The sequence below is a fragment of the Rhea pennata genome, chromosome 5 (assembly GCF_028389875.1).
Source record: "Rhea pennata isolate bPtePen1 chromosome 5, bPtePen1.pri, whole genome shotgun sequence".
Lineage (NCBI taxonomy): Eukaryota > Metazoa > Chordata > Aves > Rheiformes > Rheidae > Rhea > Rhea pennata.
In genome coordinates, this window is record NC_084667.1 from 43,489,795 (window position 1) to 43,507,535 (window position 17,741).

The 17,741-nt window shown below is 39.6% G+C and overlaps 1 protein-coding gene and 1 pseudogene across 2 annotated transcripts; one reads left to right on the forward strand and one right to left on the reverse strand.

Moving 5' to 3' along the window:
• Window positions 1-2,550: 2,550 nt before the first annotated feature.
• On the reverse strand, window positions 2,551-6,993 carry LOC134141425 (olfactory receptor 5AR1-like; annotated as a pseudogene).
• Window positions 6,994-9,493: 2,500 nt separating this feature from the next.
• On the forward strand, window positions 9,494-11,380 carry LOC134141715 (olfactory receptor 8U3-like). 2 transcript variants are annotated; one of them, XM_062578115.1, is made up of 2 exons: window positions 9,494-9,507; window positions 10,456-11,380. In XM_062578115.1, exons 1-2 carry the CDS (start codon window positions 9,494-9,496, stop codon window positions 11,378-11,380), a joined length of 939 nt encoding a protein of 312 aa, XP_062434099.1. The 2 variants fall into 2 exon arrangements, with proteins under 2 accessions (XP_062434099.1, XP_062434100.1); XM_062578116.1 differs by lacking the exon at window positions 9,494-9,507 and having other exon boundaries at window positions 10,445-11,380.
• Window positions 11,381-17,741: the final 6,361 nt, after the last annotated feature.

Consider the following 17,741-nt stretch of genomic DNA (forward strand, 5'->3'; position numbering starts at 1 on the left):
CTTATACCAGTACATCATAGAATCACAAAATCAGTAAGGTTAGAAGGAACCTCTGGAGATCACCTAATTCAACCTCCCTGCTCAAGAAGAGTCACCTAAAGCATATTAGACAGGGTTGCAGCCAGGCGGGTTTTGAATATCTCCAGAGAAGGAGACTCCACAACCTCTCTGGGCAACCTCTTCCAGTGCTCTGTCACTCTCACAAGAAAGAAATTCCTTCTCACATTCAGGCGGAACTTCCTGCGGTTCAGTTTGTGCCTGTTGCCTCTTGCCCTTTTACATGGGACAACTGAAAAGAGTTTAGCCCCATCCACTTGACACTCCCCCTTAAGGTACTTATACACATTGGTAAGATCCCCCCCTTCAGTCTTCTCTTCTCCAGGCTAAACAGGCCCAGCTCTTGCAGCCATTCCTCGTAGGGCAGATGCTCCAGTCCTCTGATCATTTTCATAGCCCTGTGCTGGACTCTCTCCAGTAGCTCCATGCCTCTCCTGTACTGGGGAGCCCAGAACTGGATGCAGGACTCCAGATGAGGCCTCACCAGGACTGAGTAGAGGTGCAGGATCACCTCCCTCGACCTGCTGGCAACACTAATGCACCCCACAATACCATTGGCCTTCTTGGCCACAAGGGCACATTGCTGGCTCATGGTCAGCTTGTCATCCACCAGCACTCCCAGGTCCTTCTCTGCAGAGCTGCTTTCCAGCAGGTCAGCCCCCACCCTCTACTGGTGCATGGAGTTATTCCTCCCTAGGTTCAGGACCCTGCACTTGGCCTTTTTGAACTTCATGAAATTCCTCTCCACCCAATTCTCCAGCCTGTTGTTCTAGTTAGATTCCCAGGGCCAAACATCCGGTTTGGCCAGCCAGCACAAACTCACACACACACACATGCACAAACACTCTTCAGTAGCAAGCAGTTTATTCGTAGATACTTACAAACAGACCGACCCGATGGTAATCTTGAGAAGGACCACCTCAATGCTTGTCCCGATCATCTGCATGGCGAGAGGGAGAGTCGGCGGGCACAATCTTTTCGGGCGTCCCCAAGGAGGCGACGTGGTCCTCTGCTGTGTAGCAGCCTCCCCCTCCTTCGGAAAACTCCGGCTTTTATGATTACTTGCGGTAGGCGGGAGTCCCGGCACCTGGGGCCAGCAAGTGCGGGGAATCTAGCCCAACTCCACCCCGGTTGCATAACCGGGCTATGATACTGCGCACGCATGCAGACTTATTTCGGGGGCCACATTGGATGGAGTCAAACTCTTTTTCAGTGGTACCGACAGAACACAAGAGAACGGGCACAAACTGAATCACAGGAACTTCTGCCTGAACATGAGGAAGAACTTTTTTCTTGTGAGAGTGACAGAGCACTGGAAGAGGCTGCTCAGAGAGCTTGTGGAGTCTGCTTCTCTGGAGATATTCAAAACCTGCCTGGCTGCAACCCTGTCTAACATGCTCTAGGTGACCTTTCTTGAGCAGGGGAATTGGAATCAATGATCTCCCAAGGTCCTTCCAACCTCAACCATTCTGTGATTCTGTGTGATTGAAAAGCTAGACCAAATACAGCAAGATCTTACATAGCTTAACATCATAACATTGAACATCATGTAAAGTCTCTGTGAACCTCTCACAAGTAATAATAGTCTGTGTCTTTGACCACAGCCTTGTGAGTCAAGATAAGAAAACAGCTCTAACAGATAAAAGGGGCCCTTATGATACACAAAGTGAGTCCTGCCTATATCTGACCCATCCGTCCAGCAGCTTCCCCTCACATGCCTTGAGTGTCTTTCTATGCTGGTATCCAATTCTCCCTTTCCTACCTTGAAGTCACACAGGGGATTCATCATCTTGCCTCTTCAAGAAACCCATCAAGGGGCTCAACCTGATAAGACTGGAACCTTCACCAGCACAGCCATCTGCATGTCTCCTTCATGTTGAGACACAGAGGGTCTCCAGGCTACATTCTCTTAAACTCAAGTGATATTTTGTATCCTTTATAAGCATTATTTTCGATAAGAGATACTCCAAAGTAAATACTCACACAGGAACTAGACGACTAACCAACATTTTGCTTTACTATCAGCCTCCAAAATGGCTTACTTTCTTAGCACAATAAGCAAAGCTAACAATTATTTCCTTATCTTTGCAAGAGGAGAGGATGATATTCATTTTAGTAACATTTCTCTACCAACTGTGCGTGTGTTCTCATCAGTTATAAAAATATTACTCTAACTTACTTTTATTATTTAATTTTATTTTAAATTATTTTCCTCCTTTTTTATACTTGATCACTTTAATTAGGACACTTTTAATACCAAGCATGTCATTTTAAAACAAAAGTTATAGTTATTTCCAGAATTTCCAAGCAAAACTTGTATTTAATAAATGTCAAAGTGTTTTCATAATTTTTCAGCTGAAATTATTCACCCAATATAGCCTGCATATGACTTTCAGTACACTGTCATACAGGTTTCTTTGCAACTGGGAGTTCTATAATGGCAGTAGGAAAATGCTTTCCTGGTCACCAATTTTCTTCATTAATATATTGCATTTATTGCATTCTCTGAACCGCTCTTTTCATGGCAACCTTTACCTCACTCTTCCTCAGGTTGTAGATAAAGGGATTTAGCATAGGAATCATGACTGTGTAAAACAGAATGGCCACTTTGTCCTTGGCCAAAGCATAGGTGGAGCTGGGGCAGAGGTACATGAACAAAATTGCCCCGTAAAACATGGTGACAACTAATAGATGGGGGGCACAGATGGAGAAGGCTTTTCTCTGGCCCTCTGGAGATCAGATCCTCAGAATACTGGGAAAGATATAATTATAGAAGACAAAGATAATTTTAAATGTGCTGAGACAATTGATGCTGACAAAAGCAAATATGATGACCTCATAGGTGTCAGAGCAGGAAAGAACTAAGAGTGGGGGGATATCACAGAAGTAATGATTGATAATATTCGCTCAACAGAAAGATGAAAGTGGCATGTGTCACTGGATGCCAATTGCTGATAGGAACCAACTACCGGCCGTGCACATGTCTTCCCACAAATAATGACATGGCTTACAGATGGCCACATACCTGTCATATGGCATGATAGCCAGCAAAAGGCACTCAGTGATCGCAAAGATAACAGCAAAGCACAGCTGAGCTGCACACCCTGAGAAACCAGTGTTTTTCTCCTTTTCCAAGATATATACTAGCATTTGGGGGATGATGACAGAGGAATAGTAAATGTCAACAAAAGCCAAGTGGCTGAGGAAATAGTACATGGGAGCGTGAAGATGAAGATCCACACTGATTAATATAATCATTCTAAAGTGTGACAGTGTACATTACCAGGAAAAGTAAGAAAAGAAGGACCTGCAGATCCATCAACCCTGAGAGAATGAACTCTGTCACTTCAGTGTAATTTGCAGGGATTGTTTTCTGTAGCACATTAAATCTGCAGTGAATAGATAAAATGACAGAAAAAGCAGGGTTGGAAAAGGAGTGGAGGAAACTGAGCTTTACAATCCTGCAGCTTCAGTCATCTGATTTTGGCACTTCAGTAGCCAACTTCCTCTATATTACTGAAGAGAGACAAAGTACTTCCTATGCATAGGACGTAAAATGTCAGTTAGACTCTGAGTCATTCTTGGTAGGCCTCTGTCTGATGACTTTAAAAGGAAACTAAAGCCAAAACCTAGTTGTCAAACTAAACAGTGAGAATACCCACCCGGGTTTAATTCAGCATTTCATGTCTTACATAGCTTTCTATCTGTGCATTCCTGGCAACATTTAGCACTGGTAAAAAGTCAATACACTGGGCATTTTTAAGTGATAACTTTTTTTTTCAGTTAAAATACTTAATATATGCTGGTTTTTCCTTGGTAAATCACAGGTACATTTTGAAAAGAATTAAGGGGAAAAAAACATTTTTGAAAAATAAAACAATGAGAAATATTTTGACTTGTAGAAATACTTTTCTTGTTGATTTTCATTTCCCCTATGCAAATCAAAGCAAAATAAAAGTGTGTGTGTTTTTATTTTTAAGCTGACATGAAAATACAGTTTTCAGTATACACTGTTTTGACTACTCTGTAGAAAAAGAAGTCACGGCAGTACAGTAATGACTGGGGAACTAACTTGAACTTGGCATTGCCAAAGCCATAAAAAAATACTTGTGAAGAGCAGAGCAGGGCAGACAAAGAAGATAATACAGCCTATGCTGTACATACTGTGCACAGCAAACTAGCTTAATGTGGCTCCTGTTGCCTTGGCCACCACAATCATCCCTCACTATTGCAATGGGAGCTGCAAAGAGATTTAACGTCTACACTCTCCCTGTTTTATGTCATCTGTAATTTCAAGCAGCAGAGTCCTCTCCTTGTGTTAGATTCCTTCTGTCGTTCTCAACCTCATTGCTATAAATGAGATATCTTAAACCTCTGGTCCTTTCTTCCAACTATCTTAATGCCTTCAAGTTCTTAAGAAAAAAAAAAAAACAAAAGACATGTTTATCTTAGCTACGTGATGCCCTTTCACATCCCATCTGTTCAAACTGAGAAGGCTGAGGACTGACCAGAATACAAAATAACTTCTCATCTTGGATGTGACTTCTTCCATAAAACTCACACATTCAGGGTCTACAGCCAGCATAGACAGGTCAGCGTAGCACTTTTAGGAATTGCGATACTTTTGGCTGTTCCTCCAGAGCGTATGACCACAGCTAAAATTCACCTTTAAACAAATATCAGGAGTGTTTTTTAGTATTTGTTCCTTTAATGAAGTACTGAGGATGATTTGTTCCTGTAGCTTCCAGACCACAGACAAGACCTCTCTTTAGTTTTATTATTCATGTTGTGTTTATATTAATTGCTATGACCTTGGAGTTATTTCAGTCTATGGAGAATAGAAGCTTGAATCAAGCAAAGTCCACCTGGGATACAAATTTCTTAATCTATAGCCTCATAAATGAGGTCTAGGAACAATTTGTTATGAATGTCTGGGTTTAAGTAGATATCCTCCCCCATCTCCAGTGGACAAAATATGAGCATTTACAAATGACTCAGCAAAAGCAAACCCAACCTTTTTTACACTGTCATCCCTTGTTATTATCTAACTTTCTAGAGTATCTTTTTTAGTGTCACAAGTAAAATAGCTATTAGCAATGGAAAAATTTTTCTTTCAGCCTCACGTCACTCCACTCAGTACTCGCAGAAAACAACATGACACAGCAGGCAGAGCTCCGAGCCCAGAGCACCTGGAATCAAATTCGAAGTTGAAAGAAATCTTCTCAGCTGACCTTTAGCACATCACTGCATCTCACCATGCCTCAATTTTCACATGTGAAAATAAGGATTACAGCACAGACCTTTGTTACAATTGATTATGAAAGCTCTGTCAATATCTGCTTATAAATATAAAATGGATAAAAGAAGCACTTTAGAAACATTACTGTGATCATTTGAAGTCCTGTTTCCCCCCCATTTTCCCCTATGGAAAATAGAAATTGTAAATAAACCCTCTGAGGATACAGAGAAACTACTTTTTCTATGAAGTTGTCCCTGTTTTTCCACTAACCACAGAATCACAGAATTACAGAATGGTTGAGGCTGGAAAGGACCCCTGGAGATCCTCTAGTCCAACCTCCCTGCTCAAGAAGGGAGCTTGTTAGGCAGGGTTGCATCCAGGCAGGTTTTGAGTATCTCCAGAGAAGGAGAATCCATAACCTCTCTGGGCAACCTCTTCCAGTGCTCTGTCACTCTCACAAGAAAGAAATTCCTTCTCACATTCAGGCGGAACTTCCTGCGGTTCAGTTTGTGCCTGTTGCCTCTTGCCCTTTTACATGGGACAACTGAAAAGAGTTTAGCCCCATCCACTTGACACTCCCCCTTAAGGTACTTATACACATTGGTAAGATCCCCCCTTCAGTCTTCTCTTCTCCAGGCTAAACAGGCCCAGCTCTTGCAGCCATTCCTCGTAGGGCAGATGCTCCAGTCCTCTGATCATCTTCGTAGCCCTCTCTCCAGTAGCTCCATGCCTCTCTTGTAGTGGGGAGCCCAGGACTGGACGCAGTACTCCAGATGAGGCCTCCCCAGGGCTGAGTAGAGGTGCAGGATCACCTCCCTTGACCTACTGGCAACGCTAATGCACCCCACAATACCATTGGCCTTCCTGGCCACAAGAGCACACTGCTGGCTCGTGGTCAACTTGTCATCCACCAGCACTCCCAGGTCCTTCTCCCTTCTCTGCAGAGCTGCTCTCCAGCAGGTCAGCCCCCACCCTCTACTGGTGCATGGAGTTATTCCTCCCTAGGTTCAGGACCCTGCACTTGCCCTTATTGAACCTCAGGATGTTTCTTTCCACCCAGTTCTCTAGCCTGTCCAGGTCTCTCTGAATGGCAGAACAGCCCTCAGGTGTATCAGCTACTCCTCCCAGCTTGGTATCATCAGCAAACTTGCTGAGGAGGCACTCTGTGCCTTCATCCATGTCATTGATGAGTAAGTGGACCAGGATGGGACCAAGTACAGAGCCCTGGGGAACTCCACTAGCCATAGGCCTCCAACTAAACTCTGTGCCACTGAACACAACCCTCCAAGCTCTGCAAGCATCCTGTGTTATAGCTCAAAACTAACAGGCTGTCACTTAGAAACTTGGATATCTAAAATTGGACAAATTGATTGGAAAATATTGCTCTGATGTACATCTGTCTTAATGTAGAAGATGATTAAATATGATGTCATGCACACTCTCCCTGCATCCAGGACTTTGCCACTTGGCTGTGAACAGCAGCCATATATGTTTCTTTGTATTTTCCTTCAATGTAATACTTCAGTGCAACCTTTCCATACTAGCAACACTCACCTAATAAATCCATGAAAAATATATAAAGATGCAAGAGCGTATCCTCAGCTTCTAAGAATCAGCATAAACCTCATTGCTTTGGTTGTCAGTTCATATAGCTTCACCAATGCTCATCAGATGTGCATTATTTTCTACCTTATCATGACCTCCAGAAATACAGACATCAAATCCCCTTTTCTCAAGTGTTCCTGTGAAAAGTAACAGCGATGCTGTTGTGATCACGATGATCCAATGATAAAAGCAAACTTTGGAGGCTGTTTCTCCAGTAACACCTCCAGCAATTTTTTTCAGTCTAGTCTGCTTATTCTGGGCTCTTATTATTCAAATATGAACTAATGTTCATTCTTCACTTACATAATATATCTGTATCATCTCTGCTGGAGAAAATGGCCGATTTCTGATCATTAATATCCAAATTGCAGAGATATTCTAAGCAGTGATCCTCTTAATAGGTAACTAGTTCTCTAGATTCCTTTTGCACTCAGTTGAGATCAAGAGTAAATTTTGAAATGAATTTATACTACCCATTATAAACATTTATATTAGGCTAAGAAGAATCAAATCTTAAAGTGCCCATTCCTTTCCATCAGTGATCAAGAGATTCTAGACAGATAGCTCAGATGTGGTGCTCTATTGCACACATCTGAGATGGGTTGCCTGAATCCTACATGCATACATTTTCTGCAGATATCTTCCAGGAGAAATCGAATTTGCAGAATTTGACTGTTATTTTATCTTTTATTCTGATCATTCTGAACGCTCAGATTGCCTGGCTTAAATTTCCCCGTCCTCCTCTCTGTACTTTTCTTTGCTATCCAATGACTAAGGTCAGGAGTAAAGATGCAGGAGACCTGGGTTCTCCCAGAAGGTATTTGCTGTTTTGTTGCAGAGAAGTTAATTCACTTCAACATGCCTCACATGCACAGGATAAAAATAACGTTCCTCACTTCTCATTTATGCAGTAAAATGGATACAACTGAATTGCAGTAAATCATTAATGATTATTCTTAATGATGTCTGAGATTGTATATCAGCCTCATCTCTAACAACAGCTTTTTGTCTGCTGCCAAAAATACAGAGTATAATGTCATTCTGTGAAGAAACTTGGTACTGTCACTGCTTGTTAAGGAAGCTCTGTTCATGCCAACAAAACACAGTTACCCAGGCAATGTAGGCAACTCTCCATCTAATTTCTGGAACCTAGCTTTACTTAGGCAAGAATTTGGCTGGTCAAATATCTATGGGCACAGGCAGAAGCAAAATTATACACATAGAAGTGTATTTCCAATTAAGAAGGAACCATTCTATATAGTAAAGAAGGCATCTCTGGGGGATGATACAGATTCAAATAGGTGCTCAAAAAATGTCTGTTCTCATGACTAACTATGAGAAAAACGTACCATGATTAGGTATTTTAGGAAAGTAACCTAAGTAACCTAATAAAATATGAGAGCCTTCACTGTCTAGTTCTTAAATTCTGTTTCTTCTTCTTCTCTGTTTCCTCAGGGAGGAGGGGTTAGATTTTTGGTTTTTTGTTTTGGTTTGGTTTTGAGGGATTTTTTAGTAGTATCTAGAAAGGATTCACAAGGGATTCACAATTTTGGCTAATTAATAGTAGGCTTTTTTCAGGTTTAAATATATCTTGCATATCCTGTGCTGACATCAACATATGTCTCAGAAGAAAAACACATCCCAGAGGGGTCCAGAGTTTTTTATATATATATATATATATGCATATATGTGTATGTATGTATGAGGAAAACAGCAGACTCATGAAAGAAAGAACAGGGAAAGCTGTTGAAAAGGTAGGTTAGACCAGGGTAGTTGTATTTTTAAATTTTAATATTCCTATGATTTTAGGAGGAGACACAGCTTGGTCTTGTATATAAGCATGGATGTTAGACGTTTAAATGTTACTTCTTTTCTTCTTTCTGTTGTACAGAAGACATCGATTTCCTGTTGTCAGACCTCGTTTTACCTACCTATGTGTCCCACCTTCAGTCCTCCGACTGCCTGTCTCTAGTTCTCATAACAGGTGGATTCAAGCTGTTCATTGCCAGCTGTTTAAACCTTGAATTTATTTTATATTATCTTTATTTTTTCTTTTATTTGTATTAGGAAGCCCTATTCATGCATGTAGAAACTCAGTACAAGGAATAGAATTCTCTATTGGGATTCATCTTACTTCCAGAAAAGAGACTCAGGTATTATTTTAGATGCCCTAGGAAATCTGCATAGGCCTGACAGACGGGATCTGTAGAGAGCTGTAGAGATCATGTTCTACCATAGAGACAGCAAGAAGAGGTACTCTAGATGGGGCTGAACTGGTGCTAGAGACCTGTATTTATGCACCTACTTTCCTTCTGGGAATCTATAACACAACTGTTCATGGAGATTCAGCGTAATTCTTAGTAGGGTCTTGAGAATTATTCAGCCATCAACAGATAGATGTCCACTTTATTTACTGGAATTAGCACTTTAAGCTCCACTTCTAATGGGGGTAAATCCCCATTACAAAGCACTTCTGAAATGCAAGAGAGATTTTTTTTGTTCACTGCAATCACTGAAGACCTTATTATCTATTTTGCTTGGGTCACTTACTTCATCCAAATAATTTTAGAATTAATACAAATTGTTAAAAATATGAAGACCATGAAGTTTTCCAAATGAGTTTAGTTTTAAGCAGACAAACAATTTAATAAAGTCCTCAGAGTAATACTAGGCTTCAGATTTTTTTTGTACTGCTTTTTCTTTTTTTTACAATTTACCTTTTTTCCCCCCTTGGCTAGCATGTGAAATATATCATCATCAGGTTCAGCTCAGCAATTTCTGAAGATGAAGGAAGTTCTGTGAGATGCAGTCCAAGCGTGGATATTAGGTGCCATTATTATCTCTTCCTACTAATACAGGTAGTGAGAATCTGGCAGTGTTGTGTATCCACTGGTTCAAATCACTCACTGTTATATTGAATTCAAATAGTCGATGATAAGTCCATCTGAAGATTGTCTGGATAAATTCTATAGAAGCCCAAACCCTGAAATGTTTGGATGTGATATTATAATGCAGGAAAGTTCTGTTTAATACCTTCAATATATATTTAGATGGTACATGTACATAAAAAAGGGAACTTTTGCACTGAATATTAAAATCCTGTCACTATTTTGTATTTTCTGTAGCTGGAGAGGGGAAAAAGACTGAAAATAGTTTTGAAAATATTTGTCATTCTAGAATGCACAGAAGAGCTTCCTCCCTACCATTTAAAAATATGATCTGAAATATCATCTACCTGGTGGAATATTATGGCATTCCTTCATTTTCATAGCAACTGCATTCCTCCTGCATCACTTAGTTTTCATTTCCAATAGCCTAAAGATGACTTTTTGATCTCATATATACTGCTCAGGAGAAAATGTGAGAATGACCACGAAAGGTCATTGAATTAACTGAGATTGCAGAATATTTGCAGATACAGGGAGAGAAATTTCTTTGATCTTAAAGATCAAATAAAGATCAAATTTCTATTTTCCATCAACAACGTTATGTCTAAGGAGTGCTTTCCATTTTCTTATCCACATCTTTTTTAAAGACAGATAAATGACAGATAGGAATCAAACCACAGTGACAGAATTCATTCTTATTGGGTTCACCAGTCATCCATATCTTCAGATTCCTCTCTTTATGATGTTCCTGCTAATCTACATTGTCACCCTGCTGGGGAATTTGGGGATGATTGTACTCATCAGGATTGACTCCCAGCTTCATACTCCAATGTATTTCTTCCTCAGCCACTTGGCCTTTGTAGACTTCTGTTACTCTTCAACCATCACACCCAAAATGCTGGCAAACTTCTTATCAGACAGAAAAGCAATTTCTTTCCATGCCTGTGCTGCACAGCTGTGTTGTTTCCTCACATGCACTGTTACAGAGTGTTTCTTTCTGGCTGGGATGGCATACGATCGCTATGTGGCCATCTGTAATCCTCTCCGCTATAGGGCCATCATGTCCCGGCGTGTCTGTATCCAGCTGGTGGCTGGCCCTTACCTGTACAGTTTCTGTGTAGCCTTATTCCACACTATAATAACATTTTGTTTGAATTTCTGTGCTTCTAATATAATCAACCATTTCTACTGTGATGACCTCCCCTTATTAGCACTCTCCTGTTCCAACACCTACACCAAAGAAATGTTAATATTTGCATTTGGCAGCTTTAATATTATTTCCTCACTTCTGATTGTGCTTGTCTCCTACCTCTGCATCTTCTCTACCATTTTTAAGATCCAGTCTACTCACGGCAGGCAGAAAGCTTTCAGCACCTGTGTCTCCCACCTGACAGCTGTCACCACCTTCTACGGAACCCTAATTTTTATGTACTTACAGCCCAGCTCTAACCATTCACTGGACAGAGACAAGGTGGCCTCACTTTTCTACATAGTGGTAATCCCCATGCTGAACCCCCTTATCTACAGCCTGAGGAATCAGGAGGTGAAGGCTGCCCTAAGGAAAGTTGTGTATAAAATATTAGTGTTTTAAATAATGTTGTAGAAAGGAAACTGTCCCCCTCCCCCCTTTTTTCAACTTTTGACTTTTCTCATTACATTCATTAGATCTTTTCTGAACAAAAAAGTAGATACTTTAGGAAGCCTGGCGTTTCTGTGACATACAGGAAAAAAAAGGGGGGGGACTTTCCTACTGTGAACTGTCATTTATGTGTTATGGTGGATGTAATTTCAAAACAGTTCACACTAAGGAGGGCTCAGAACACAGATTCCCTATTTCTGGGCAACCTGTGAGCTACTGTGGGAAAGTTAGGCATAAAACAAATGCAGCTTCAGGTTGTAATACCTTGTGTTGCGATGAAAGGATCTTGACATCTGCTTATTGTAAAATAAAATTCTACAGCTTCAATTGTTTTCTCCCAAGGTCTGAGAAATGAAGAGAAATGAAGCTTCTTTATTCTGGTGAATACTTGCTGGGAATCATTAGCTCTCTTGGGAGACAAGGACTCTCTGAAAATAAAAATGAGATCTATGAAAAGCCCTCAGTTGAAAATGCATCTGTGAATCCACAGGGTCTGCTCATTCTTAAATACAATGCATATGAAATCTCACCAAATAGAAATTCAAAATATCTTAGGCAATGTAAATGAATGTGGGTTTGGTAAGATGGTGATTTTCCTCCCATCAAGTCTTTTTTATCTTTCTTTTCTTTTGCTATTTACAGTGCAAAGAAAAAAGTAATGAAAAATATCTAAATTCAAAGCAATTCTAGAATTGTATTCTTACCTAAAAGAAATATTTTTCACTGAGACTTGTCTACACAGTCCAAATGCCATGCAAAATATTATCTACAGGACTGTAGATTTGATTTATGGAATCATGAGGTGCTCTCCTTGAATTTCGTTTTCAAGGGGTTTAGTTGTTTACAGACTCAACAGTCTTTCCTCGTTGCTATTTGCTTGAATAGGTTGCAACTACTTTCAGAACTTCAAAAAGCTATGATTAAGAGATCTTTTATTACTTGTTGCCATTATTAATGGGAATAAGATTGTATGCAAACGTGTATTCATTTTTACAGTAAGAATTAAGAAGTGCTATAAATTCCCTGAGATAATGTTTGCCTGGTGATAATCTCAATCTCCCTAGCCCAAATCCAAAATAGCATCTGACACTTCAAGTCCAACTGGAAATAAGGACATCCCCCTGTGTATAGTGGCCTGGAGATTACAGCATTTAGCTGGAGGATAGCAAAACTGAGTTCTAAGTCTTCAGCCTGGGCAGGTATGAACCTGGAGATCTTGCCTTTCATCAATATTGATCACTACATGCACCCTATCCTCTGTGATCTGTCACTATCTGTAGCCCCATGCCTATGATGAACAGCTTCATCTGTTAAAAAAAGCAATATAAAAAGAAAAGTTCAAGTTACTGTCAAAATATTAGGATAGCATTTTCCACAGAAACAGGTCCTATACTAACTTCTGTGCTGAACTTTTTCTTCCATTTTATTTTTTCTGAATGAGATTTGAGACCAAAAGCCTCCATAGACACTTGCGACCATGGCAACATTCTTTCAACGGAGGACTTAAGAACATGAAAATCTTGTAATTTCCTCTTCTGACTGTAGTATACAGTCTGTCTTTCATTACCTGGTAATGAACTAAAGGCCTACTTGATCCTTATCTAAATTCCTTCATGTTTCCAGCTTTTCAACAGAATTTGTGTCTAGGAAAATGGAAGCAACATTTTCTAACAGATTTCTAAGATAGTTTGAAAGGCAGGAAAAATATTTACAGCTTGAAATATTATGACATCTGACTACTTGTGTCTGCATTACTATTTGTATTCTCTATCCTCATTCTGTCCATTAAATCTTAGTCATTTAGGGAATACACAAAAATGCAATCTGTGCTCAAGTGTACTACATTGCCAAAAATCCTCTAATAAATTTAATAGAAAAGTATGCTAAAATCAAAATCTACCCCCCCTCCCCCCAAAAAAATGAGAATCTGCACGGTTTCTTTCCCTAACATATCTGGTGGCTTTGGGACTCTTGCTCCCAAAAGTTTGGACTTGGAATGAGAAACGACATCCAAACAAGCACACAACAACAGAATAGTTTGTCCTTACCTGGAGTAGATCTTTGACAGCTCTTCTGCATGGGTTAAAAGCAGCTGTGAATTGATTCAAAATATTCTTATAAACTATGCATAATCTTATACCACCAACATTTATAAAATTTCAATATTAACTTGATGAGCACTGGATTGCTCCAAGTAAAATTTTAAAAGTGGTAAGACATGAGATGAATCATTCAGCAGCACGAGCATGTGATGCATACCATAGTGCCAGTTGCCACAAATAGTCCCATTGATTCACATGGAATTTCTCATCATACAAAATTATGAATGCATGTCAGCAGCAAGCAGGCTCTGGGCTTTTGCTGGTTGCTACCAGGTAGCTGAGTCACTGTAACTGATAAAAGTGTACTCTGCAGTTATTCTGAACACAGTATAAGTAACAGGAGCTTAAGCAACTCTTAAATTATTTAAATATTTTGCCAAGTAAAATTCAGGCCTTTATTTATTATATCTATGGAAATCTAGAAAGAAATATCAAAATAAGATTGGAATCATAAAATGGCAGCTATTTTTTTCTTTAAATTATCATTTTCAAAGAAATGAAAAGCTAGTTGTTGGTTTATAGTGCTTTTCTTTCTTTTCTATCTCATCCACAACTACTACAGTGCTTTTATTTAACATACTTGTCACCTTGTCACTGAGTTTGAGCATACGATTTAGCTGGCTAAATGCTGTCACCTACAAGTATAAACTTCTACATCTGACCTATCCATTCTACACTTTATTACCAGGCTCTACAGGAAGCAGTTCACTTTGCTCCAAAATAAACATCCTGCATAGCTCATATAAGTAGTGATTTAAGATTCCTACTTCTCTTCATCTTAGAGTGACTATTAACTATTCCATTGTATTATAACAGCAGAGCCAGAGCAAATAACCAAAGTCATCCTTTTAGGCTGTCCAAAACTAGTGAACAAAGATGAGTTTTTCAAAATGCCCCCAGATTCAATGATAAATAGCTCTAAAAATGAGATCAGAAGGTTTTTGATGTTTCCTGGGACAATCTCAACATTGAAGAGAAAGTAAACCCTCTCTGGAAGTATCATTAGAGAAATAGTATATACGTCAGAACAGCAGAGTTCTCAGAAACACTTGAACTCAAGCAAGCAGCTCTCATATACCTACAGGGAGTTTGGGTGCTATTAAAATGAGAGTATCTAATTTTTTTCCTTATCTCTGTGAAATCCAAAATATTCCCAGTGTCACTATGAATTATCTTTTCATCTCATGGTCATAACTGATTTGTGTTCTTTGTCTTTTGTCCCACTCAGAGAGGCCGACATTCATTACGGGAATGGTCAAAAGAAATAGGACCACAGCTGAAGAGTTTATTCTTTCAAGAATCACAGATATTCAGGAGCTGCAGGTCCTTCTTTTTGTACTGTTCCCTCTGATCTATGTCACCGCCTTGGTGGAGTATCTCAATATGATTATGTTAGTCAGGCTTGACTCTTGACTCTGCCCTCACGTACTTCTTCCTCTGCCACCTTTCTGTGCTAGACGTAGGCAATTCCTCAGCAGTTGCTCCCAAAATGCTGCTGAGCTTCTTTGCTGTGACCAAAACACGCACATCAGCTCAGAGTTTAATTTACACTTCTGTGGCCCTAATGTTGTCCATCACTTTTTCTACAATGTTCTTCCACTACAGAAGCCTTCCAGTACTCCCCAGAAAGGTATAGTTCTGTCTAGAAAATAGCTTACACTTTAAAACTTTGGCATATCCAAAGAGAGGTGGAGTGAATCCCCTCTAAAATGTAGGAACCGAATGTGATTGCACTGAAGGGATTGTCACTTCCCTTGAGGCCCTCAAAAGTTTGAGTGAATCTTGAGCACAGGTCTGACACTTGACAAAAAAATTGTCATTGCTGCAAACCCAGTTACTAAGCCCGAACTGTTTCAACTAAAACGTCTGAAGCTCAAAATTACATAAGACACAGAAATGAAAGACCTCCTTGCCTTCATCACAACATTGACCTCTGCTACCTTTTCCAAGAACAGTGCTGGAAAATTCAGGTATATTAAAAAGCACAAAAATACGTTCACATAACACACAAAGCCAAGAGGGTGCTGAAATTCTTTTTCAAGGATACAAAGACTAATTAAGGAGATCTCTATAGGATGTGCAACTGCATATTTACACAAGGAACAGCAAAGCTTTTTTCTATGCAAAGAATATGCTGAACAGCTGAAATAAACACTTGAGGGATCAGGTCCTTAAGGAACTGCACAACAAGCCAGTGGATGAATACCCCAGGCACCCACAACTGGCAGTATTTGTTGTGGCAAGAGTATATCTGCTTTCTGTGCCTTGTCCTATAAGATAGTGCAGTGATTTTACAGGGGAAGCATCATTGTTCTTTCTTCTGATGACCTCTAATCTTTTGGTTCCTGTCAGTGTTGTGCAGGACAACACCATGAATAAGAGGGATAATTGGGACAGTAAAGAGAATATACTATGGATAGGTTGATAGGACCATTACGTATTCTTATTCCTGTATAACAATTACGTGTTTATTTTCCATTTGTTTATCTTGAGGGCTCAGATGTGCTAAAACTTGTCATTACTAGTGCCAGTTCTTCCTGCATCCTCGTGGCAAGGTAAAAGAATCTGATCTTTTAAGTGAAATTCTAGTGCTTCCAATCTTTTGTCTTTTTTTTTTAAGTGGATATTCAGGAAGATATGTCTTAAAGGGGACTAATTTTCCTCTTTCCTTTTCTCCTATTCTTTCTTCTTCTTCGTCACTGTGCTATCCAAGCGGAAACATTAGAATCATCATATTAGGCCAGATGAAAATTAAATCATCAAACCTATCACACCACGTTCAACATACAGATAGCACCAGGAACATCTGAAGGAGGTGCTCAGAAAACTGGAGCAAGCTTAGGGAAAGTTATGATGAAGTAGCAAGACATAGCTCACCCTGTAGTCTCTAAAGATGGGATTCATCTCAGCTGTTGCTAGATATGAATGCTTTACTTCAGACTTCTAAAAAAGCTTTCTAGGCTTTAAGTTGGTTCTCCAGGTGCCCTCGCTAGTCCACTAGAAACACTAAGTACTAAGATAAGTGAGATATCAGAGGGATGTGGCAGATTGCTTAGGGACATGAGGCATACCAGCCAGCTGGTTTGCCAGATATGATTTTGGAAAGGATGTCCCATTGTTTTCTCAGAAATTCACCTGCTGGACAAAAGCAGTGCTCAATAAAACTGAGAAAAATCTCTCTGAATTCTACAGTTTAAAAAACAAACAAACAAACCACCAAACCCGTACTTCTGTCAAGATTAAAATTTACTAGGTTGTTTAAAGTGTGAATCAAAAACTAAGAATATAGTCCTCCATCTTAACAACATCATAGTGTTCAAAGGGGACAAATAAAGAAAACATGTTTGAAAGACTGTAATGTATGAATAATGCTGCCATGGGCATTTTTTGTATTCTTGTGTATCTGTCCAGGCAGGATAGCTCAATTTAGACACCTATTTTAAGGTATGGTGAGTGTATTCATCTCCTTCAAATGCAGACGAATAAGATTAATTAAGTCTAAGTTACTTGCCTCTCTAATCAATAGGGATGTGTCTCTATTAATTTTTTTGTTCAGATGAAGAGCACAGTTTTAAACAGGTTCTTCCAGTTTTCTCTACTTACATTTTCTAGTTTGCATTGCAGAGTAGGGTAGGGTCAGTCTTAACTGGGGTCTTTTAGATGAAATTAAAATGAAGATGTACTTTAGGAATGCATCTAATATAATACGACTTCCAATAGCTGTTCAAACCCTTGGACCAGAGTAAGTTTAGTCCAAAGGAAACTGTCCTGAAATGTATATATCATAGACATCATCTCCTTCACACCTGCTATTTTGCTATACAGATCTGCTCCTATTACTCCATTCATCCCACCTGCCTTAATTATCCATTTTAGAATGGGATGAAATGTCCTCTATTCTCATTAACTCAGATTTGGACAATGAATTTTTAGATGTCCAGGGTCAGGTGAGACTAATTCACCAGTCCAAAAGTCTTAATAGGAGGAAATATAGATTTATGAACACCCATCAGATGCAGAGGATATGAAGTGTATTTCAATTTGTTTTACAGTCTAAGAATGAAAAGAAAAACAAAACAAAACAAAAAATGAAGTTCTATACCAGGCCCATTAACACTGAGAAACTCAAAGTCTGTGGTGTTCTTGAAGAAATCTGGAGAAGTCCAACAAGCTTCCCTGGTTCCTTCTCTCAGGACCCCAAGGGTATCCAC